The following is a 26,287-nucleotide window of genomic DNA, read 5'->3' on the forward strand; positions in this document are numbered from 1 at the left end:
CAGAGTGATTTAAGTGATTAGTGACAGTGTTTCATTGTGTGTGTTATTAGTGTTTTTCTGTGCGTAATTTCAAGATATTAGTGTAAACGAATTCCTCATAGATTTTATTGAAATAAACCCTTGAATAATTCGACGGCGTTTTCTATCCGATCCCCTAGCTCGTAACAATATAATATACATCTATAAGCACTAGCGTTTAACTAGTTTAGCGTTTGTCTAGCTAGTTTCTTCCAGTGTCATTAAGAAATTGGTTAAACTGTTTGCTATTAGACGTTTGATTATTATTGTTTATTGAACCTAATGGTGGTAGAATTAAATTTAAATTGTTGCAATTAGTTAGACTGGAGTAAGTGTGAACTTCGACAAAGATTTTTACTTTTAAGTTTTTTGAATGAGAGACTTGGATATGATATTAATTTAATGTCGTTATTTAGTATAGAAATTAATGTTGTAAACATTCGTATTTCAAATAATTCCAGACCCACGTGATTGGCGAGCGCTGTGATGAGTGTGCACCGGGATTTTTTGGCCTTAGTGCTGATATTACAGAGGGCTGTCTCCCGTGTTACTGTTCACACCTTGCCGACTCATGCCGCATCGATCGACGACCCCACCCCTACCCAGACGTGAGTTTGATAAGTGATTATTGATAATAATTGTATGATACGCTTGATAACACGTTAAATCATCACTTTCAAAAAACTAGCTCTGTATATTATGTAAATCAGAGAGTCAATTGAATCTCTAGACAGTTAATTAAAAAAATTCCTTATTCATTATTTGACCATGACCAGAACTGAGCAGGAACCCCCCCCCCCTTAAAACGATTTGTTACCACCCAGTGGCGAATCATTATTATTTATATAGCTATGCGATTTTAAAATGTTTAAAATAGTAAGTAATATTCGTTCTGGAGGAAAGGTGGTATTGCCTCTGGGTGAGGCCTGGGCGATCAGCGACGACGATCTTCAAGAGACCATGGAACCCTCGCTGGATGAACAGGGGAAACCTTTCCTCATCACCTATGAGGTATGTAGTTGTGTAAATGTATTTTTATTAACTTTTAAAGTAAAGGAATTTTCTTAGAGAAGACGAAAAGTTTTTTTCGAAATTTCGAAGTATACCATTCTTTGTGTGTTTTTCCCACGAGAATGTAAGTGGGTGTTCCTATTTCACCACGCCTCCTACTGATCTGACCTGACACCTGAGGATCTTTGACAATCTGAGACAAATGTTTGTTTTTAATTTCTTTAATTATTATTAATTACTTAAGATGTCATGTGGAACATGGTGTAACGGATGCACATCACAAACATTGCGTAAAACAAAAACTTGGCGACTAAAAAGAGTGGCGAAGAATTTATTGCCCGTTCTCGTCCGTTCTACGCCCTTGATTTAAGAACTGTAAATATACAATTAGAAGCATTTTATGTATATTTATTTTTTGACGTTCATAAATGTATATTGTGTTACCTAAACAAATAAATGATTTAGAATTTTCAAATTATAACTATTGCCATAAATTAAAAAAAAGTATATTAGAAGGCCACCGACCGTATTTAGGAATATCAATCAAACTTATATCTAATTTCAAGAATTATCAAACAATTTTTTTTAGGTAGAAGGTTGGGAGTCATTCTACTGGTTGTCAAACACGTACAGTGGAGAGCGACTGGAAGATTATGGGGGTGAGATCCGAGCGAGTCTGTATTGGGGCGTAGCGCGAGGCGATACTGGTGGAAGCCCAACTGTTGGACCAGACTTCATTCTTATATCTCATGGTATGTTGATCTTCACATCTTTATGATTTTTTATACACTAGATCTGCTTTGCAGTTTCACCAGCCTAAACCTTTTCTCGGTAAAAATACGTTTACATGCAAACAGAATATCAGTTAGTAAACGGAATATGTAACTTTTCTCTCGTCAATAGTTTCGCCTTGTCACCTTGGGTTACACTATCATATTAACATACAGAAACCTTACTATTATCATAATGTAAAGTATAAAGTAGCATTCGAATTGTGAAATAATTTTTAAATCGGTCCTGTAGTTTTGGAGTCTATTCAATGCAAACAAACAAACAAACCAGTAAAATCTATCATTTTCATAATATGTATTAGTATAGATGAGACATTTAAAAATAAAGATGTCCGCCAGTTTTATGAGTTTATTGTTTATAGCTGTCATTTCATGCATTAAAAATTTGTATAGATTGAAATTAATTAAAATTTCTTCATAAATCGGGACTGATCCATTGCTTTATTACTTACTATTCGATAAAAGTATGAACTATGTAAATTAAAAACTCTTTTTGACGATGTAATTTGTATGACAAATATTATTTCTGACATACAAAACTTACTTATTCTAGCACTTCAATTGCAGGTGGTAAAAAACTAACATACATAAACAGCAGTCACGAGAACGCTGGGCAGCTGGAGTTAGTCGCTTCACTTCGTGAGGGCAGCTGGTACCAGGACAGTGAAGTTGCGACGAGAAGTCAACTGTTGGACGTCCTCAGTGACCTGCGCAGTGTCATGATACGAGCACACTTTCATAACGATCAGGATGAGGTATAATAATAAGACTAATAACAAAGCATGATTATTTCCAAAACACAAATATTGAATAGTTTATATTTGTTATATACATATGTTTTTACTTTCTGCTAACCCTATTATAAACAAGACGGAAAAAGCGGGTCTCGCGAGGAATTGCGCCCGGCTCGCCCATGAATATTGTTATAATAAAAATATTACCAATGTAGTCGGGATGTTTTTGCCGACGCGTAACGCTTCCAATACACTATTTTACAAATAGTAGCAGTGAAATGTATTTTTTGTTTGTTGAAAAAAAAAATGTGAGATATATAAAGTCCCTGGACACGATGGCAGGGCAGTATAGTAAAATATTTAAAAAAACCCTTCTATATTTTAAAACACAATCTACACAAGTATACTTCTTTAAATTATATTTTAGTGTACTTAAGTTCTTAAAATTTACTGCCAGTTCTAAAATCAAAGGCCTTGGCCGCGGCAGCTTGGACGAGAAAACTTTATTAATTTTAAATTTTTTCAGGTAAGATTAGAAGGCGTCGAAATCAGAAGTTCCCACAGCGCTAAAGAAGTTTGCGTATGTCCTAACGGTTACGAGGGTCCACACTGTTCCAAGTGTTCTTGGACACACGTGAAGATCAAGAGAGCTTCCGGCAGCCAACCTTCCTTTGAGTGCGTGCCTTGCGGGTGCAATATGCACGCTGGATGTAATACAGGTATATTGAATGAATCCTATACGTGAGGACCTCATCCTCATCTCTCTCTAATTTAAGAGCCGGGCTCTTGTCTTATATTTCTTAAAGATTATTTAAATGAAGTACAAACTAATATTATGCTATATCGATTTTTGGATATCACATGGTAATTGTCTTCAGTGGATGGTCCATGCGGCGAGTGCCAACACAATACGACAGGGCCACACTGCGAACGATGTCTGCCTGGACACTACGGAAATCCTGTTACGGTATGTTTACTATACATTTATTACTATGGCCCAATAGCACGTATAACGCTTTAGTAATAATTATATAACGCTAAAACTCTTTAAAACACATTGGCAATCTAATTCTTAAAACTGAATTCTATCACTCCTCCTTCACTGTGCAAATTATCCTGCTATGAAATTCCTTACCAATTGATATCAGACGAGCTCAGTCTTTAAATTTATATAAAAAATTTCTTTTTGATCATTTTTCGTCTGCCTCGTTAGCTACTACTTATAGATATTAATTGTGAATCAATTAACCTTTGGACAAGCTTTTACATTTTTGTTTATATTATTATATATATATTATCTTTCTGTTCTAGTTACATGTTATTTTGAGTTTCTTTTTGTTAATTATTTATGAATTTTATGTGCTTAATCCACTGTAGGTGTTACTTTTGTTATTATTCCATATGGGTGCCCGTTACTTTAACAAATGTAACCTTATTTTTTTTATATATGTATGACTTGGTTGCATAGATGCAAAGCCACGGCTTTGCCATGAAATTCTTGCCACGGCATTCGCAAAAGTCTCTTCCAACACCACTTTATAGATAGGTAAACATTCCATAAACATATATAGAGTTGTAATCTAATCCTACACTGGCGTTGCTACGTAGCGATAATAAGTTAATTACTAATATCAATTACATTATCTATTTATATTTGTTTTTATTTTATTTTACGTATATTGAATCTAAAATAATGCTGCTGCGACACAAACATAATCATGGTGAAAGTCCATTTATTGAGGAAGGATAACATCACGTGACTGGGAAACCGATTTACCAATTTTGTTTGTTTTTCGGTTTAAGTTTAGCATATTTTTCTCTTCTCTGTTTTAGGGCGGGTGCAAGCCATGCGCTTGTCCATTATATGAAGCTAGTAACAACTTCAGTCCAAACTGCGCACTCGCTGGACCTGATGGGGACGAATTCGTCTGCACCCAGTGTCCTGATGGATATACAGGAGACCATTGTGAGATGTTAGTCTTTTAGATATACATTTATTTTAATATTAAAACACTTCTTCACAATTTAACTACATTATAACTTAAAGATCTTTAATCATAAAGAAACATTTGAATTTATTTTTGATTAATTTTAAATTATTATTATTAATATCACAAAGCATATAATGTGGTCAAAAGCTTGTCTTTTATGCTTAAAAAAACCAGTTTCGCTTACCAATGACTGGTTAATAAAGCAACGGAAAACACACAGAAACTTGTCTTAATTAACTAACTGCTACGAACGAATGGTTTAAGTGTATATCTAAAATTAAAAAAAATATATTATTAAATCCGTTGACTTCCGACGATTCGAAGGTGTGACTCCGGCTACTGGGGCTCACCTACTGAGCCTGGTGGGTCTTGTCTTCCGTGTTCATGCGGTGGAGGGCCATGCCATGCCAGCACTGGTGCTTGCCTCGTATGCCCACCTCATACCGAAGGAGAGAGATGCGACCAATGTCAGGTAGGTGATAAACAGTTAAAATGGAAAATTGTGACAGAACTGGATATAATGGTAGAAGAATTCGATGTTATTTGAAGTTTAACGGTTTAGTTCATTCCTTGCAAACGAGAATATAATTGTTTCAATTGCACCACTTATATTAAATTGTTCCTAATTTTTTATGTAGTAAGTACTTTAGGGCCCGTATTCTAGAACGATATTCAAACTTAAATCTAGTTTCAATTTTTTCAATTTCAATGTTGTTTCAATGTTTTATTTTTAATAGCTTTTACCTATACTATCATAAATCATATAAGCCACATATGTACCTCTTTATTTTACGTGTAAATAACAATAGTAAAAACACAGTACAAACCCATGTTTTATAGGCCGTAGAAAAACGTATACGTTAAAGGTAGATGCGATATGAAATACACAATTGAAATTTACCCTACTACTGGTGCCCAATGTATTTGATGAATGCAGGACGGCTATTGGTCTGGAGGTGATGACGGTTCGTGCGTGTCATGCTCCTGTGGCCGTGGTGCGCTGTCGAGCGCATGCGACGCGCGTACAGGTCTATGCGCTTGCGCACCCAATTGGGCCGGACAAACCTGTGATACCTGTGCAAAAGGATATGGAGGTAAAAATCTGTAAATTCTAAACCTATCATTTCATTTCATTACTTTGTATAAGAAAAATTCCTGTATCATGTTTTTGTGACGTGTATCTGGTTTCTTAATCTTACTTCTGTTTTACAATATTAACAGAAATTATCATAATATTTACAAACAGAAAAAAGCATCATATAATTTTCCTCGCCTTAGCGGTTAAAGGAAATTAGCATATCGCGCCATGCTATAACCATAACAGTGCTAAGACTGTATAAGACAAAACATGTTTTTTGTATGAAAAAGTATAATTCCATACAATTTTTAAACGTTGCAAGTTGTGCCTGATACGTCCATAGCGCGCTCATTAAGCGAATGGCATACACTTGATTTAGTTTCCGCCAAAACAGACTTCGCTTAAGCCTGACTAAGAATATTCTTACCATAAATAGACGCAAAATCAGACACATTTTTGAATTTGTTTCATTTTTAATACAAATATTTTATTTTATATAGATGTAGAATCTGGCTGTCCGACCTGTCGTTGTGGAATAGCAGCTGTCAGTCCTGTGTGTGAGACAGAAAACGGGACCTGTGAATGTACCGCGGGCGCTCTACCCCCTCACTGCGATACTTGCCAACTGGAGTACTGGGACCTTACTGCTGACGGCTGTAGAGGTAAGTGCTATAAGTAAAATGGAGAGAGACCATAATAATTTATTACATTAATTTTAAACATTTAATTTTGATAGGTGGTTTAAATACATCATTACATTATCTTCTGTATCTAATTTGGTTGTATATAGACGTTTCATGTAGGCTTATCGAAATATCACTATAAAATTGAAGATAGCGGAATTAATCAGCCGATAACAAAATGTCAGTATTTTACTATAAAGTAATAAATAGCTTTGCAATACTTGTACCTATATAAACTCTTGTATCCTTTAAATCAGAAAAAAGTATGTAAAACAAAATTTAAGCGTCGTGTTATGAAATTATTATGATTAGGGTCTTGATTAATGTATCAACTTTATCATAGAGATATTTGGATTCAAAAGAGCATTTAATGTTCTATTAGAAAGAAGAACAAATCCGGATACAAATTCCACAAAACTGATTGAACAAAATTACTTAATTTTCCTATTACTACTGAGTAGGAAGAGATTGTTGTGTACACTGACCAATCCACATTCTAACATACAAAGCCCTATTCAATGTAACAATACACAGTGAGCGATTGTTTGTTTACAATAATAACAAAATTGCTGTGAGGCGCAAGTCGCAATTTGCGTAATGTGGGCCCACCGGGAAGACGCCGCCGGGTCTGATCACTTGTGTACAATCACTTTATGTACCATACACGATTCTCCATACGAGTCGCGATAAAAGGACCTTTATGTATTGGTTAATATTGTAAACATTGTTTTAGGCAATTGCCCAGTGATTCATATTGCTATATGCTGTTTTTCCGCTTCGCTAGTAATTTACAGAGCTTCTAAGTTTCTCTTGTTAAGACTGGCCAAAGTGTAGTGACGAGTAGATATGCTTTTTTTAAAATGAAATGCTGTTCTGTTGTCTCGTTAAAACTCCAGAATGACTGGATCGATTTGGCTAATTTTGATCTTGAAATATTTGTGGAAGTATCCAGGGAAAGTTGATACGGTGTATTTATAATATATAATAAAATATATAATAGAATAACATATTCATATAATGCTTTGCTGTCAAATATATTATAGATAGAATATGTTTTGTAAATGTCATTGTGGTTTTTATTGACTGTGACTGTAATACATTCGAAAAGTGCTTAGAAAAATAATTGGGAAATAGATATAAAAATAGGAAAGAAAATGTGAAGTTTATTTTCTTACTTTACTTTGCAAGAAATGAAAAAGGCTCTTCTACTTTTACATTTTACTGTATTACATACATAATAAGATGTTTTTTTTCTTAACAACATGTGAACCAGACAACGGACGTCACTTGCTACTAACTTCACACGATATTTCACGTATCGAGTATTTAAAGTCAAAGTCTTCTAAATGCGCAGCACTATGTTTATTCTCAATAATTTAAAAGTTATAGCCAATATGATTCCTTACGAAGGATTTATAAGTTTTCTGTCGTGTATGCCTAAGATATCGAATGAGAACGGCCATCTTACCGTATACGTTCTATATTAATGACCATTTTTATTACCTACCGTAAGCAAAATTTGATTAACCGAGTGCATTTTATAATACAACCACTTTTGAATGACATTTCTGCAATTGGGATGACAATATGAACATCATATGTAGTGTCCAAATCATAGAACAAAGAGCTATCATCTTAAATTGTCCTCATTAACAAAGACCAGTCATAATTCACATTACTACTACTGTGAACAGCAGTGTATAAATGTTGATTTATAATCATAATAAACAAACACAACAAGTTTTACAGTTAAAACATATTCTTCAAAATTACTTTGCAAACATTTGATAAATTGATAACAATTACATGGGCTCGGTTAACATATTTTTGTTGAAAACAAAAATAAACACTCATTTTTTCTCAATGAGGGGTTGTATTCTGATCGAACCGGGAGTTCGGACGTAATTATAGTTTATAAAATCTGGTCTTCCATTAAATGTCAATAATAAATCTTGAGCAATGTGAAGCAAAATTTAACATGAAGTTTCTTATACGTAACACGAATTATGTTTTACTAATTCTTCTTAGAGCAGTAGGATTGTTTTTTATTGTTATTTAATATTAAAATAAGCCCGCAAAGTCCGATCTAGATGAAGAGGTTAACATCTACTTTATGAGTCCGATTACAAAATACAAAACATATTTGTTACTAAGCCCGTGGTCCACCCAATGAACCTTTGTTTGTGAAATATATTTGATTACTGTGACGACGTCCTCTACATTAAGATCCCTATAGATGTCGTCATTGTGAATGTACCAGGGGCATCGACTATTGCTGTACTTGTTTGTATATTGTATGTGCTACCGTTAGCTAAATTTAAGCTGTTTCTATATTTAGCTATTGTACTAATATTTCTTCTACTAATATTCTGCTAATATTTTAGCTATTCTAGAAATATATAGTATTAGCATTATGTTACTCGTCTTTGACCCTTTCATATTCTTCCCAAGTAAGGCAAAAATGCTTAAGATGATTGAAAAACATAACTGAACTCTAGTAGTTCACTTTCATAGTAAAACATACGAATAAAATGGACATAAATTAAGTACTAATCATATGATAATCGTCTTATGTTTAGACCTTAAGTAGATCTATACAGTAAATTATCCTGACCAAATAAACATGTCAACATCTGTATCGAACGAATTAATTTATCGACTTGATATGTTTTATGTCTACTTACAAATTTATATACGAATAACCACATTTCCGTGTCTGTTCTTTTTCAAAGGTAAATGAAAACTTGTTCGGATTGTAAATTTCATTGAAGCAGTTTATTCAAAATTCGGACAACTGCTAAAAGCGGTTCGAATCGTCGATGACCAATTCATCGCAGAGCGGCTTGATCCTCTGGCGTTGCGTAGATTTTTTATGGAACAGGGGGCAAACGGGCAGGAGGCTCATCTGATGTTAAGTGGACACTCAATGCCAGAGGGCTCGCAAATGCGTTGCCGGCCTTTTAATGTGGGATCACTCTGCATTTTTTACAGCATTGTGTGTCCAGAGGAGTTGATCCGATTAATGCCTGCAGCTGAGTTTCATCATCGGACATCGAGGAATTCCACCCGTATAACCTCGACGTCCGCCGTTCCACAACTACAAGAGCTTACCAATTTTTAAAAGGCCGGCACTCACGAGCCTTCTGGCATTGAGTGTCCAGGGCGGCGGTAACACTCAACCTGCCCGTTTGCTCCCTGTGCTAGAAAAAAATTGCACAAAACTGTATTGAACTGAATTTACCTATGGTATTTTTTAAATAGTATTTTTAATCTATCTATGTAAAGAAGCGTCAGTTATATTTTCGATGTTGAAACAAATAATATGATAATGCAGTTTTAAATCGTACAGAGTATCATATATATTTAGCATTTCAAAAAAGGAATTTTCATAAAAATGCTAGAAATAGCAAAACACAAAACCTGTTATTAAACCTAGATGGAGCCTGCAAGTCTGGTACGTCGAAGCAGACGCCGCGAGCTATTATTCGAGAGCCTGGATTTATGCTCTTATTAGTACCGCTCCTTGATAAATCATTTATAGCAACCGTTATAGGGCCTAATTAGATATCTAATGAACTAACCATAGTATTCTAAAATATATAAAGTATGTTTGTATGTATATAGTCTATATATATATATATATATATATATCAGGGAGACATAGATGTTACTCTTTTGCGAACAATTTGAAGTTTTTGCTCGATTCTGTGTCCATTCTTGTAACCACTAATTACTTTTTAGGTGATCGTACAAGGCTCATTTGACATATTTTCTATCCTGTATAAACCCTGTATTTTCGATATAGGAACCGTTGAACCGTAATACATACATATTTATATTACCCTACATACGCTAACTATGTTAGAGCTTTAATGACCATACATCTAATTCGTTTAATGATGAAGAATTTATTGCTAATAGTCTATTTCAATACGCGCCGAGCATGTCAAGGATTGCTATGTAGGTTATAGGAACGGTTTCGTTAAAGCTAAATAGCCTAGTCACGTAGAATTAGACATTGTATATATGTATATATTTTTTATTTATTTATAAAGACTTCGTTGCAGAAACTGCAAAAATGAAATGAAATGAAAATGAAATGAAAACGAGGGTAACTGTCGGCCTTATCGCTTTCGAGCGATCTCTTCCAGGCAACCACTTTATATAGAGATATATATGTATATATATATATATACATAGTGATCGCAATCCGGTCAATGTGGCGTACGGAATGAGGATGTACTATACATCTATTATCAAGTCTCGAGGTAATATTTTTTTATTGACTATATAGTATTCTAAAACATGTACGTTCAGTGTTGGCCTAGTGGCTTCAGCATGCGACTCTCATCCCTGAGTTCGTAGGTTCAATCCCCTACTGTGCACCAATGGAGTTTCATTCTATGTGCACTTGTAACATTTACTCGAATGTTGAAGGAAAACATTATTGCGCACAGAAGGATACCATTACTATGCTTTGCTATGTGTTATCCTTTTTTAGATAAAACAATGCCGGGTTGTTACTCACCACAGATTATTGGGTAACCCTACTGTATATGATATAGATACTATTTAAACAAATATAAATGAAAACAGCATGACAGGTAGTATCAGGTTACTCACGTGTAATGAGTGTTACATACGTTTTTACGGCCACTGATTTCATTGTCCGAGGATCGAATTACATTTTTGTATGTTGAAATATACGGTTACTCTTTACATGGGTGAGCTATTTTTTTATGTATAGTAAAAAATAATAATATTTCTTGTGTGTAGATAGATTTAATATGTGTAAAAACATCGCCTTGATCGATATTCTTTTAAAAATTTCTATTGCGTTTTGATAATAGGCCGATAAATTCGATCGCTAGAAATAGAATTTATTTTAATTAATAATTATTACTCAACTCACAAATCAAACTTTATGACCCAAAGATAAGCTGTAAACAGCTTAATCTGAAGTATTAGCAATTTATCAGCAGCGAATCAGGTGACCACCCGCCACGGTTTATCTGTCTCATGATACCGGCTTCATTAGACTGCTGATGAACACAAGGATTCTAGTATTGCAAAGAATTAAGTCGTCTTTTTTTAAGTTGATAAAACGCTGATGGCGTTTATCTGGGACACTTTTTCCATACTTGACGTTCTCTAGTGGTTCGAATTGGATCCACACACCACAATGAACCAGCTACCTTCTCAATATTACATTGTTTTAAAATAAGTAGCAGGTTTAATGTTATAGATAATTTATTGAATATATAAAATCAAATCAAAATATATAATTTCATATAGGTAAACAACTACACTTATGAACGTCAAAAAAATTAAATCAATTGTTAAATTAAATTACATTTACTGCCAGTTCTCAATTCAAGGGCGTAGAAGGGAAGAAATAACTGGCAATAAACTCTTCGCCACTCTTTTTAATCGCCAAGTGATTTCTTTTACACAACGAAACAATATATAAACACATAAAAAATGTATTAAAAGCCCGTAGTCAAGATAAATTGTTCACAAAATCTGCAATACTATAATTTGCGATACCGTTGCAGTTATCAATGGTATTCGCGACTGACCGCTCCAATTAGTATAACTGTAGTAAGACAAACGAGTTTGACACTTAATAAAATCCTCAATTGGGTTCCGTAAAAAGTTATGCGTTTAGCTTCGAGATTCAAGGCGGCTTCATTCTTCAATCTGTGCAGTTCGCGCGCCGTGTCTAGCGTGAACGCACGTGTATACCAACGTACACAAACAACGTAAAAACAAACGCCGATCGTATTTATTTAGACCAGTATTATTATACTGCATCAAAAATAAAGGACATGCTTAGACAATGCAAAAACTAACAATGTTAAGATAGTGTTGTGTTCGTGATGTGCTCATGATGCGGTGGTTATTCATATTAGCGGCTGTCGCAGTGGTTGTAGAAACCACTGGGCCTCGCAGATGTGCGGGCCGACTCGCCCGAGAGAGGCTGAAGGCCGCTGAAAAAGTCCGCGACAAAAGGTTCTATTTGCTATGCTGTGCGGGGTCTTGCGCCCCGCAGAGGCGACCGCGACCAAATCCTACCACCAGGAGGTATCAACCATTCCACAAAACGTGGTATGGATTGAAACATGGTATGTTTCTTTATTAGAGTCGTTAATAATTATAATAATGTAGTCGATCAACACGGTGTGATTAAATTACTAAAGGGACAATAATGCTTGAAGTGTTTTGGAGTTTTAAATGACGTACATGGTTTTGTACGTTGAGCGTACTTTAAATTAATTTATAGCAACAAATTTATACTGTGACAGATCTTATAAAAAGTTTATGCTTGATAAAATACTGGCACACTTTGAACATTTCCAACACAATGTACGTAAAAGACCCTTTTATCTAGCTCCTATCTTTTATGTTGTTTTATTTTTTTAAATTCTAGTATACTTATATAGTAATGCTAAAACATATTTGGTAAGCGGCTGTTACGTTCGTCAAAAACCTTCTGTTCTGACCAATACCTGAACGAATGCGAACAAAAAATGTGGGAATCAAACTTTGATTTAATTCTATCAAATTCTTCTAACTAAGGACAATTTAGAGAAATATTAATAGGATAATATGTTCGTATGTTGTGTTCAACTACTATTGGGTTATAAGATTGTTTTTTGGAAATTATTTATGCACTTATTGTATTTTACCCATACTAGGGTTGGCTGAAAAAACGCTAGTTAGCGATAAGGCCAGCCCGTTGCCGAGTAACGTTAGTAACCAGATTTTATATATGTTTAGGTAACGTAGTGGAATTTTTTAATTTTTTTTTTAATTTGACTAGGTTTATTAGTTTAATAAGACTTTTTAATCAAACTTTTACAAATTGTAGTTAAAGCTGGTGTTTTTAGTTTCTACTTAACCAACCGAAGTTAAATATTGAATGCAAACTTTAAAGTAATTTGCCGAGGTCTCATTTTCATCTAAATCTCCTAAGGTGTTTAAAATATCTTTTTTTCCTTAATGTGTCATAAAGACTGTAATGTATATACAGTGATAACCCGAAGGGTTATATCATATTATGACGTTATTAAAGCTCGCAGTAATGACTTCTAATGAAAGCTTTAAAAAATCGTCAGTACATACATATTATAAAAGCCTTGTGTTTGGCTACTTTGTAATGAAATTGTTACATTTTGCAAATATTACTATTTATCTATGCTATCGAATTATAAATCCGTTTTTTAAGAAAACCTTGGAAAAATATTGACAGGTACATGTCGTTGTAACTGTGGTATATACCAATCTCAATAACTTCATTTAACCGCTTCCAGCACAATTAGACAAATTAACAACTCAACATTTGCTTGCTTTGCACATTTCTAACCCATGAAAATTTCTTTAAGAAAATTCAAACTAACATAATATTTATTTTAAACACATGTTACACACACACCAATATGAAAGTAATTTAGAAACAGTTTTTTCGAGAACTGGTTTTTAAGACCCTTTTGGAATATTTGAAAAGGTGACCAAAAATATAAAATGTTTATCAAGGATTATTAAAAGAGAGATGTTTCAAATGAATGGATTCTGCTAAAACAACATAAAACTTAAAATTTTATTGCAAACGCTCCTCACGAAAAACCAAGTTCATACTAATTTGGCGCTTGTACTATGTACAGTCGTCAACATAATTTGTTTGAAAATCTATTTTTTTACTTACTTCAAACATAGAAACTAATAAAAACAGTCTATTGACAATTATATAACATAATGCCATAGATTTGTTTTTTTAACTGATACTATTGCTTATATTTCACTAAATATAAGTTAGCGTTTGGGTGTTTTATTGTTTTCTGATCTTAGATGTATTTATAGTTCTTAAGCATGCTGTGTTTCCATAGAGATAAGGTTTAGAAAGTGTCCGTTGAACAGATATAATTCATAAACCATTGGTGCAGCCAGCTGGGGTTGAAACGTTTTTGGACGCTGCTCTTATGAAATTAATCTGTAAGCTAAATAAAGTTTGGATAATGCATAGTTTTTATTTAACAAAACACTTCTTGTAGCGTCTGTACCGTATAATGAAGCAATTTTTATGCGAAACAAAACGGCTGTTTTTAACAATTTACAAAAACATGTATTTCCAACTTAGGACAACGTACGCACGGCATATAACAAATTAATAAATTTATTTTGACTTATATGTTTGTCCGTTTGCATAACATTACCAAATTGTCTACAATACGCTTTTAATACAAAGTACCCAAAATCAATTTATTGTAAAAATATTAACACAATATATTCACGATAGCTCAGAATAATTCATTTTTAAGAGTTTGAATTATTTTTGTATAAGATCTTTTACAATATGTAAAATTTTAAGTATATATTAACTTTATATTACTGTAATCTTATATACAATTTTAAACAATTGACATCGAGCCTGTAGCACTTTTACCTCTTACTTATTAAATCGTAAAAACTTAGCATTTTGTGATTCTACCTGACTGTACCATCGATTTTATGAACGTTGTTTTCGCGTATCAAAAGAAAATTATGCTCCAGAATCCATAGCCTTACGTATTGAGGGCATAAGATCGAGTTATCGCCGGACGTTCACCCCGGGGCATTTGTGTCGCTGCCAAAACTATCCATTCATATAGCTCTGATAATTTACATGAGGTTATTAGAACGGATTTTTAGATAAGCCGGTGACCTCATCTGTTCCAATAAATGGGACGTCGTACATCTATCCGTGAGCAATGCGCAGTGCAAAGCGCACGCCGATATACTCCGTAGGTAATTCATTTAATCGACACATTATGTGTTCGCAATATTTTATTTTAATTTTTATACATTGTCTATGCACAAAGACATAAATTTACTAAAAATAGATTTAAGATAAGTGTCCAATAACACTACTTCAGTTTCTATCAAGGGGAATACTGTTTAGCTCTTAAGTCTATATTTTCGTTAGCAATAAAATTACCTAATCTTTAATGGAATTACGTTAGACGAAACGGTTACATACGTACGTACGTAATTGCGTTATTTTGGAATTTACAACTACGCTACGGCTCAAAAGATACTGATAATAAAGAAATATATTTGTTACCTTATTGAAAATATTGGAAAATATAGGATACTATGAAGTACAGCAGCGCAAACACTACTTGATATAATTTGATTGTAGAATGTTCGTTATATGATACACACGTATTGTATTAAATAATAGATGTATACAGTCCCTAATGCAAAAGACGGTCGTAATAATACACTTCAATAACGTAAGGTAAAAGGAAACACGCCATTAATTTAAAATCGTACGCAGCATTAGATTAAACAATATTTTCGTTTTAATTATTTTATTAAATATCATTGTAACATTGATGTTTTCCATAATAACTCATTCATTTTCTCATTAGAACTAAAGAAAAAAAAGTAATTGATACTCGTGAATTTATTGTATCCAATCTTGTAAGTTGACGAAGGCATAGAAATCGACTATCAAAATGTGGACATTCCTTTTTACATTTTCTCGGGCTTCGGACCATGGACTCCAAAACTAATCACATTGATTAACCCTATGCGTGACCAACTGGTTATATTATGAAGTAGTTAATACATAATTGGCTATTCGACATTTCAAGGCTCAGCCATTCCAAGCAATTATTGATTTCACAATATACGAGTCTAGTCTATAATTTAGGCCAAAATACAGATAAATTTTACTATTTATTTATTTCAGATGTGTCCAATTGTATTCTTTGATTAACATATTCTCTAGATATTTAATTCTTATTTCGATATGTCTAAGACATAAATTATATTAAATTGTAAAAAAATCATTTATTCCATTAAAGCACACACACAAAAATTACTTAAATCAAAAATTGAGTCAACTTAGCTTAACTTGGAGTGACAGACAAAACTATAATGGAAAATTATTAAAAAATCGAATCAAATCAAATTACAAACGGATAACATCTACAAAATTTCTGTTAAAATATTTTAATTTTGTTAAATCATCAATCCCATTGCGTATTATGGAATATCCCGAAATTTTACAGATTTAGCTTTTTATACCAAAGATGTCCAATGGGCCGCAAGTTCCCACGCCGGTAAAAATGACATATGGATTTATTGCGCATTAACTGAACAGTCTGACATACATTGATTTACGTGACATATAATGTACCTACTGGCTGAATTATTAATTTTAATGCGATATGTCTTCTAGTAATATTTTGCACTAAAAATCCTATGTTTTTATATCAGAGGTTACGTATATCGTATGTCTAAAGGTGCTGATAAACTTGAGCATTTTCTTAATAATGAGCATTCTTGAGATTCTTGGGGAGCATTCTAGCGTCATTAATGAAGAATATTTTTTTCATGGAGTATCAAGGCCTCTTTGAAGTACCATGTTCCGACTACAAACTCTTGAAAAAAGAATGCAATAAAGAGTTGAGTTTCATGAGTTTCACCATCGCTAGTGGAGGCAGAATACAAACTTCCAAACGTATTAACTCAACGTACGTCGTTCCACAACTGAGCGTTTACAAGGCAGTTATTGCCAAACACCACCACTATGTGGAACCAGCTGCCCACTGTATTTCCGACCTAATTCGACTTAGGGTCCATGGTGATCAGGATAGCCTGCTGCCCCCTATACTATAAAAAAATAAAATTAAAAAATCTTATTCTTTATAATAATTTGCAAACAATGTAAACAATTCGTGAAAGGTTTATAATACAAAGGTACTTAGCCGCGGCGCGGTGTCATAGATATATCGGAAAGAGCTCTCAATCACGTCGACATTTATCAATCCGGGGAATGCACGCGGAAATCCACAGGGTTGTAACATAAGTATCAATGAGCTTCTTTTAAATATGTTATTTATATAAAGCAAGTGTTTAAAATCATGGGATATTTAGAAAATTTTACTTCCAAAATGTTGTCGATCTGGATATGGTTACCTTAAACTTGTTCTCGTCAAATTCAGTAATATAATATATATCAAAAAGATGAGAGGTACACGAAAAAAAAATTTTTTTGTAAGTGAAGCTACAGTTAAAACTAATCTGCGACAGCCCTAGAATTCACCCGCGGCGAAACCGGTGCGCCGGCCTCAGTCAGTCTGACCCAAGTAAATTATTCAAAGAAACCATTTATCGATACAGCACATCACTAGTGATGCATTGACTAAGCGAATTGGCCTAGGCCTCATTGGCAAGTCAATAAATTATAATGAGACAGTTGTGCCATTTTTTCTAATTTTCCTAAGAAATTATGTATTAAAAGTATAAAGAGCAATATTTGTTATTTATTTCTTAAATACAGCTACTAAACCGACTCCTAGATTTTTTTTTTATTTTTTCATTTCGTAAACATCAATTCTTATTCTATGGTGTTGAATTCATTAAAATGTCTAATCTTTTATATATTGTCGATAAATTTCTTACTTCGTCAATGATGGCTCCACCTTAAAACAGCTCCAAATTTTTTCCATGATGTAAATAAACATAAATAAATAAATTATATTGTCTCAGGGACCAGTGCTTTATATAAAGTTAGGTATTTTCTTTCTATGATTCTAAGACACTAGGAAGAAGTGGCTATTTTATAACTTCTATTAGTTCAGATTAGGCAAATTTTTTCATTTCATTTTACGAATCATGATATTTTAATTAATTTCTATAGAGTAAAGAACATGCCCCACCACAAGGCATACCATTGCCATGTGGAGTAATATGAATAAAACAACTGGAGCTGTTTTAAGGTGAAGCCGAATTTAGCATATGTCTTAAAAGATCTTTAGAAAACCTTATAGTTACTAGTAAATATTAAATAATGTTAGTAGAGTAAATCTAAGCTGCCAAGTCTGAATGCAAGCATATCCCAATTGTAATTTACCTTTACGCTGAATTTCCCTGGTTATAAAAATTTTGCTAGCAATCATCATCTTATATCTCAATCGTGAAGTTAACTGTGCATTGCTCAATAAATACGATATTTCTATTAAGTAAAATAATAATAATTATTATTTATTTATTTTTCTCCCTTAAACATTAACAATAATAATTCATAATATAGTGACAGTATTGGGAGACTGGTTTCCAAACTAGGTAAGAACCTGTAATATGGATAACCAGGCTTCCATTCCATAGCAAGTCATATACATAACAAAAAGGAAGTCTGTAAGGGATTGTGTATGTGAGTGTGTGTGTATTTGTGTGTGATAGTGGGGAAGGGTACGCATGCGTGTGTTAGTGAGTGTTAAAGGGTGTTTGACATGACAAGAACATATTATGTGAAAATTATTATTTTATTACTTCTAGTAGAATTTCAGTTTGATCATAGCTCAAAGTAATTAAAAATTTAAAAGTAACGATTATGTTTACAAATTCCTTAATAACTAAGTGACCAACAGTGAAATTTAGCCGTCATCAGAGACGGATAGATCGACGACCTCGCGTCAGGAGGTCCTGTACCATTTTTTCTCGCTTATCCATCGGATCACTGCTTTGTTGTGTGATTACTTTAAAATCACCATGACCCTGTCTGACCTCAGATAGGGTTGCGTACATCGCCAATAATATTTGGAGGATACTTGTATTAAATGTTAAATTTTCAAATATTTGACAACATTCTGGTACTAACGTAACTTAAAGCAGTTTTTATAATGAATTTACATTTAAATTACAAACAAAACAGTGCATAGACACATAGGCTAGATTCTTTGGCGTTGTGTAGAGATGTGGGGTCACTCTGCATCTTCTGGCGCATTTACCATGGAGAGTGTTCAGATGAGTTGTTCAGATTAATACCTGCAGCTGAGTTTCATCATCGGACGTGGAGGTAGAATACGAAATTCCACCCGTATCACCTCGACGTCCGCCGTTCCACAACTGCGCGTTTTTCAAGGCAGTTTTTGCCGAACCAATTCGACTTAGGGTCCTTCAAGAAAAGAGCGAGGTAATGCACCCGCGAACCCTCTGGCATTGAGGGCGGCGGTATCACTTAACATCAGGTGAGCCTCCTGCCCGTTGGCCTCCTGTTCTATAAAAAAAAGGGGAAAAATAAAAAAACACTAAAATATTTACAAAATGCCTAATACTAATAGGAATTAACATAAATCACATCTTTTGTCAGTTTAAAATTAAAAACGTAAGCCGGATTGCTTTCCTTTAATCGTACAACTTTATTACATTATATTTATCAAATTTTCGATTCATAATTAAAAAAATTAAGAGCTTTTAGTTTGGCAACCCTACTTAGGTCATGGTTCATCGGGACAAATGAATGAGTTCTTTAATGTCATTGAATTATCGTTAGAACAAGGAGGCTCTTTGCCAAACATCCTTCAGATACATTGTAAACAAGTGTGCGAAACAAACTATAGAGAAAACATTGTTATGTTGTGCTTGTTATACAAGTCATCAGATAAGTAAACACTATATTTATTGTTTTCAATAATTCATAGAATGAAGTAGATGAATCCTAACAACGTAATGTACTCAATGAAAAGATTTCGTGCAACTGACACGCATTATATAACTATTTATTTACATTAAAATAGGAGAGAAATTAATTGAAATAAAACAATGATGTAAATGGGCGCGGTCTTAATGCTAATATCAGTTCTTCCAGACAACATATAGCGCAGGAGTATACCATTTAAATGTCTTATGCTAATGACTATGGAAATCTTCCGTCGTTCCACAAATAAGCGATTCTGAAGGTAATTTTTTCGCCCACCACCACGATGTGGAACCAGCTGCCCACTGAAGTATTTCCGAACCATTTCGACTTTGGGTCCTTCAAGAAAAGAGCTGATTCGTAAAAGGCCGGCAGCGCGCTTCCGAGCCTTCTGGCAGTGCGAGTGTCCATGGACGGCGGTGTCACTTAACATCAAGTCAGCCTCCTGGCCGTCTGCCTCCTGTAACATAAAAAAAACTATGACAGAGAAACTTAATAATCTTAAATTCATACAACACAATAAATACGGGAAGTCAGTGTAGTAGTGAAAAGCACACATAGATACTTAAAATAAGGAATTTTAATTTTTAAATACTCCCATAATTTAAATCAACACATAAAAGCATTCTTTGGCCAAGCACTACGGTCTGTTGAACATAGATATGCAATTAAAAGCCTATAAAAGTTGTCTACGGTAATTTCTAAGTGACCTTTTGTGTGAAATGCCAGTATGGGTTTTGGTTTCCTAAACATAGAACGACTTAGATCATGAATATTGAACAAGCATTATCTACCTTTTGCGGTATATAACTTAGAATAGGGTCCTTCAAGAAAAGAGCGTACCATATCAATTCTTATGAGGCCGGCAGCGCACTCGCGAGCCCTCTGGCATTGAGAGTGTCCATGGGCGGCGGTATCACTTCATTTAAAAAAAAGCATTTCCTCGCTGTATTACGATAGTAGGTTTTCATGTAATCGATTCCCTCACTCTTGAAAATAGATTAGATACACTATCTTAATTAAGTACATAAATTTAGCAAGGACCGAAAAAAGCTCTAATAACATATTATATAAGTAGTACAAAATATAAAGATCGTAGCAAAACCAACAAAGCTTTTCTATTTAAATTTAATACATAATTGTCCTTATATAAACTACAATTCAGTAATAATAGGCAATGAAACTAAATGATACGAGTTGAGATGAACGAGCGCTGCCTTGACCTTGAGGTCAGGCTTAAACGGCTTTAATGACAGTCATTTTTGCAAATCGCTTGTAAATCCTTAAATTATGGTTGGAGATTTAATTTGTATACGTTTTGCTGATGATACGGTCTATTAAATAAAACGCGTAGGTGAATATTATAACATTTATACGTCAGTTATGGGACACGTTTTTCTTACAGTGTATATGCGGCTTTTAACAATACCTATTATTTTGGACCACTATGAAACTTCATTGTGAAAATAAACTACAATCTAAAAGTTTCAATCATCATTTTATCTTATCAGTTAGTGATATAATTATTTAATTAAACAATCGTGTTTAATTATTTTTTGTTATTATTTTCGATAATTAATGTGTTTATTACCAGCACTAAAAACTAAACTTATTATTTATATTTATTTATTCAACTACATTATTCTACCTTAACAGTTACTACTAATTCGATAGAACGCCAAAATAATACCCACACCAATTATCCTACATAAAAAAACATTATACTTATATGCCTAAATCGTATAACTAACAATATAGCAAGCAACTCTTGTGAACTCGGCCAGTGTACAAACAAATAGGTCTACCTCAATAGAAATTTCGTTAATTATTTGTATCGCGAAAAGGGTCATTGTTCTTATAGATATCTGAAAGCGTTAGCTATGAATATATTAACGTGTTTTAAAGACGTTTTTTTTCTATATATGCGCATGGGCGTGTCACAAACTCTTTGTCTCAACTTTCACCGTCCTCTAATGATACCGTATCTAATGCGTGTCTGTCTGTGTGTCCGTCAATCACCGGGACCGGAGTGACACTGGCTTGATGTATTAGTATCGAGTTACGGACAGGAATTTTGGTGTTGTAATGTGAGGCTGTATCACATTGTTTTATGATAGCCGACCAAGAGATTGGAATTAAGAAATTGTTATATAGTAATCGCTCAAACTCGCAGATTAATTTACTATATAAATTAATTAGTACATTAATTTATATAAATGAATTATGGCGGAAAGTTTACATAAAGTAACAATAACAACTCAAAAATAATATATTTTATCAATATTAAAGAAAAGCTATGTAAAAAGGCTTACTATAAAGTTAGTGATTATCTAGTTGATAAAAGGGCCTGGGACTAGTGCTGGGCAGGCTACATCTAATTAATTTGCTATATTTGTTTTAAATATTGTAGAATTGTTTGATAATTTGCTTTTTTTTTAAAAAAGAGTACCGAAAGTTTTTTACGCCGGCTTTTATTCTCGGCCAACACCTCTGTCTTCTTTGCCGATGAGTAGGGATGCCAACAGGTTCGAATTTAATGACGTGGAATAACGTGATACCATGATGATCTTATGTTCCAAAATAAACGTATTTTATTTTTTATTTTATATTTGCACATATTTTTGCATTGTATTCTTAAAGAAATATTTTCAATATCTGTAGTCAAAGCCTGCAAGTTGTGATACTGACTACATTCGATGTATGTTCCGAAAACTTAAAAAAATGTAAATTGCTACACCTAGTAAAAATAGCCAAATTTTATTATCATAGCTTACATTACACAAGGCAGATAATTACCATCCTTTATTTATTCTTCCTATCAACGTTGGATTCCTGAGTGTAATTGCGACACTGTGCATTCCTTTACTAGGAATGTTAGATACTTAGATAATAGTGCGGAACAATATTTTATATTGTTAATTACAGTAAATAATGATTTAAAGTTTTTAACATGAATGAAATAGTTTAAATTAAAAAAAAATTTCTCATACTTCAGACTAAAAATAAAATAAAAACCTATATCTTTAAGTTTAGTTAATTATAAAACTCATAAATAAACCTTATTTATACACGTCGAAATTGATTCATTTCGACCATTCATCTAAACGTGTCCTAATCAAACCTAATTTTTTAACCTGTCTATGCACTAATTTTGCAACACACATTTGGTAAATGAAAACTATATCAAAATTTTAGAATGTAAAAATTTTTTTTTGTTCTTTAACAATATGAACCTTTGTTCATAAAATTCACGTCAACAAGGTGCTTTCTTCTTGGTAAAATGTATTGAAATACCCAAAAAAGGACTGTTCTCTGTAGTCTGTAGTAGTTGTATGGCCACGGCATTCCATTCCCCAATTGGCCGCAATAAATTAAATACATTCCGATTCGGTCGCTAATTGCTATTTAATTTTGTTAAATGGAATGAAATCGTCCTACATTTCCATATGGTTCTGAATTTACTGAAGCATAGGTCTAATATTTTAAGTAAAAAGCAGTTTACGAATTTTAATGTATTGTTCTCGTTATACATATCTATAACCATATTTTTTTACGAACTTGGAAGGCCACATTATTATTAGCTTAAAGTATTTTTTTTTACTTACAATCTCATATATACTTGTAACAATCGAATAGAATGTGTTTCTCTAGATGCTTTATATGTACAGTGAGGGGTTATTAAGCATTTTATGTAGAATATATTAATTGTCGAAAGAGCCCTAAGTTTATTTATATTAGTATCCGTTAGAGGCCGAAGACGAAGGCCATAATACCAAGTTATAGAGCAAGTTGATAATAAATTAAAAAGGTTTATTATGATACTACCGCTTATAGACACTCTGTAAACATTTAAATGCAAAATATCCTATTTATGGACGAGAAAGTGAACATTTAATTTTAATTAAAAAAGTAGATATTTATTTTTGTTCTATGTTTGTGACGATTCTTATGTTTTCATAATAAACTTAAATTTCAAATGTGTTCTAACATACTCGTATATGTATGTTGTATACATGTATAAAATATATTTTACAAACGAAAAAAAATATTAACAACATATTTTATATGAAAGTTTAAATGTACATATCTAATCGATAATTATTAATTAACTGAACGCGTTAGAATGCAAATCGTATCAGGGAATGACTAAGCACGACTGGGTAGTAAGTGAAAAGTTATCGATTTCTAATGAATTAGCATTAATATTTAATTAAAATCAGCGATGTCCGATTATAGAACTTTATGAGTGAAGCTTTCAAGGCTATTTACGCTTTTAAATTTAGGAAAAGACATCAAAAATATAATTTTGTAAGTCCCATATCTCTCTCTTACGTTTGTATGCTTGATCATGCATATAAAATTATTGAAGTAACTTTCATGGATTATACCACAAAAATGAATTCATTTAACCACGAATTATGTATCAAATGAATCTAAAACTCACCAACATTTGTGAAGAACGGTTACACCAAAAATCTATGACGGATGTATATTTGATTTTAAGGATGAGTTCATATCAATGTTTTTATACGTCTTGCGGTGAAGAGCTAAAGCGAGTGTTATAAAGCTTAAAAAATAATACGCAATCAGTCATGATAACTAATTCGATAAAAAGCAGACATTCCGCCCACTTAGTTTTTTTGGTATTAATAAACTCGGAGATCGTGATGGATGGCAATCATATAATTTATTTTTATATCTAACCATCATTAGATACATTAGAACGCCTCGTCAAGGAAATTTCGTCAAATGCGCGTCGTTTTTTTGTTACTCCTTAAACATAATAAATGAAGCCAGTAAGGGTTTAACCAGTTACCACGGTACATAGGGTTTTGTCCATTACCCCCAATGAAGTAAATCCGCATGCCTCGCACATTTTTACCGCGTGTGCTCAAAACCTAAAAATTATTTATTTTAATTGATTCCCAAATAGATCATAGTATTTTCGGATTTACTAATACAAAATTAACAACGCAGGTGGCTTTTGAACTCGTAAATTTTAAACAGTATTACAAACACATAAATGTATTCTGCGAATCTTAGATTTTGCAGACTTTGCTTTATGATTTGGTTTAAATGAAAGATCTACAAAATGCACACAAACAATAACTTCTTAATTCCTTGATTTGTCAAAGGTAAAAAATATTAAAAATACAAATTTTACATTTACATTGTAAACAAATTAAATTTGTCTTTTAATTAAATTGTTTTAGATACCAATAAAACGTAGGTGAATCCAAAAAAGGAAGAAAATCTTTTGTTTCACTTTTCTATAGAGTATTATTAATAAATCGGTATCACTGTCTAAAATAAAGTATACTTTTTTCTGGAACAGACAATAAATCGTCTTTGTATCTTCGACACAGTTAACACATTGTTTGATGTATTTTTTTAATATTTAAATAAAATTATGCAAGGAGGTTTTAAATTATATGAATTGTGTGGTTGTCTTTAATTAATTTGCTCAGATATAAACAGACACAGACATATGATATAATATTAGTTCAGTAATTATATCCGCGGTACAGTTACACTGATGGTGGCCATTTCCGTGCACTGATTAGCACTCGTTCACAGACATTAGCACTACGGCTACCGTCTGGGCCTAGGAATCAATGTACACAAGTTAATCTTAGAGCGCAGTGATATTTAAACAAAGCTCACATCCATACATAGGCGGATCGTGAATTTACAAGAAAATACACCGATGCAGAAAATTTCAGATATTTTAAAAATTAAAAATATCCTCTTTTGTTTCAATTGGGACTTGGGGCTTTGGGCTGCAGACCAAGCACTTAAGAAGATATGCCCCTGATTCCTCATATCACTTTCGGTATTTCAAGTGATTGTTGTATATTTCTTATGATATAATCCTTTTCTACGTTTTTTTGTACAGCAAGAGCGAGTTGACCTAATGGTATGAGCGTAGCACTTTTATACCTGAAGTTGTAGAATTGAACTGCGCTTGTGCACCGATGTACTTTCTGTCTATGTACACATTTAACACTCTCACGGTGAACGCCAGCAATATGAGTAAAGAAAAAGTCAACGGCGTGTGTCAGAAGGCTAATGATTATTTATATTATTATTTTGCCTATTAGAAAAATGAGGCCCGGACGACTACATTTATTTATTTATATTTATAATAAAAATTTAAATGAAAGTATGCTAAAGCTTAAATCCTGCCTGTTGTGTTTATATTCTGCTTTATTACGCGGAGCAAAAGCGCGGCAAAATGTAACTGTTAGAACTAACGTATTAAGCGAACTGATCAACAATGAAAGTAATAAACACTAAATCATCTATACTTTAGATTACCACCTACTTTAAGTACTCTCACGTAGTAAATTCACTCTGATATTGAATTTGCATTAAACACATTATTGAGTTCTAACTTGTCGTTATTTACCCGACATTTAAGCCCACTGGTAGCAATAAATTCAATTTATTATTAAATTTCACGCAGGTGCGCTGTGTGGCCTATTGCCAATAACCACAGAATGATATTATGAG

The 26,287-nt window shown here is 33.1% G+C and overlaps 1 protein-coding gene across 1 annotated transcript in view; it reads left to right on the forward strand.

Moving 5' to 3' along the window:
- The window catches only part of LOC111004471 (laminin subunit alpha-1), a 131,125-nt gene that overhangs the window by 57,828 nt on the left and 47,010 nt on the right, over positions 1 to 26,287 (forward strand). The window contains exons 9-18 of the mRNA XM_045629929.1: positions 480 to 626; positions 922 to 1,029; positions 1,619 to 1,781; positions 2,388 to 2,575; positions 3,081 to 3,273; positions 3,433 to 3,521; positions 4,388 to 4,527; positions 4,870 to 5,017; positions 5,483 to 5,639; positions 6,124 to 6,285. Of these exons, the coding sequence (XP_045485885.1) occupies positions 480 to 626; positions 922 to 1,029; positions 1,619 to 1,781; positions 2,388 to 2,575; positions 3,081 to 3,273; positions 3,433 to 3,521; positions 4,388 to 4,527; positions 4,870 to 5,017; positions 5,483 to 5,639; positions 6,124 to 6,285 (1,495 nt within the window). The remainder of the gene's footprint in view (positions 1 to 479; positions 627 to 921; positions 1,030 to 1,618; positions 1,782 to 2,387; positions 2,576 to 3,080; positions 3,274 to 3,432; positions 3,522 to 4,387; positions 4,528 to 4,869; positions 5,018 to 5,482; positions 5,640 to 6,123; positions 6,286 to 26,287) is intronic.

Source organism: Pieris rapae, chromosome 10 (assembly GCF_905147795.1).
Source record: "Pieris rapae chromosome 10, ilPieRapa1.1, whole genome shotgun sequence".
In the NCBI taxonomy this organism is placed as follows: domain Eukaryota; kingdom Metazoa; phylum Arthropoda; class Insecta; order Lepidoptera; family Pieridae; genus Pieris; species Pieris rapae.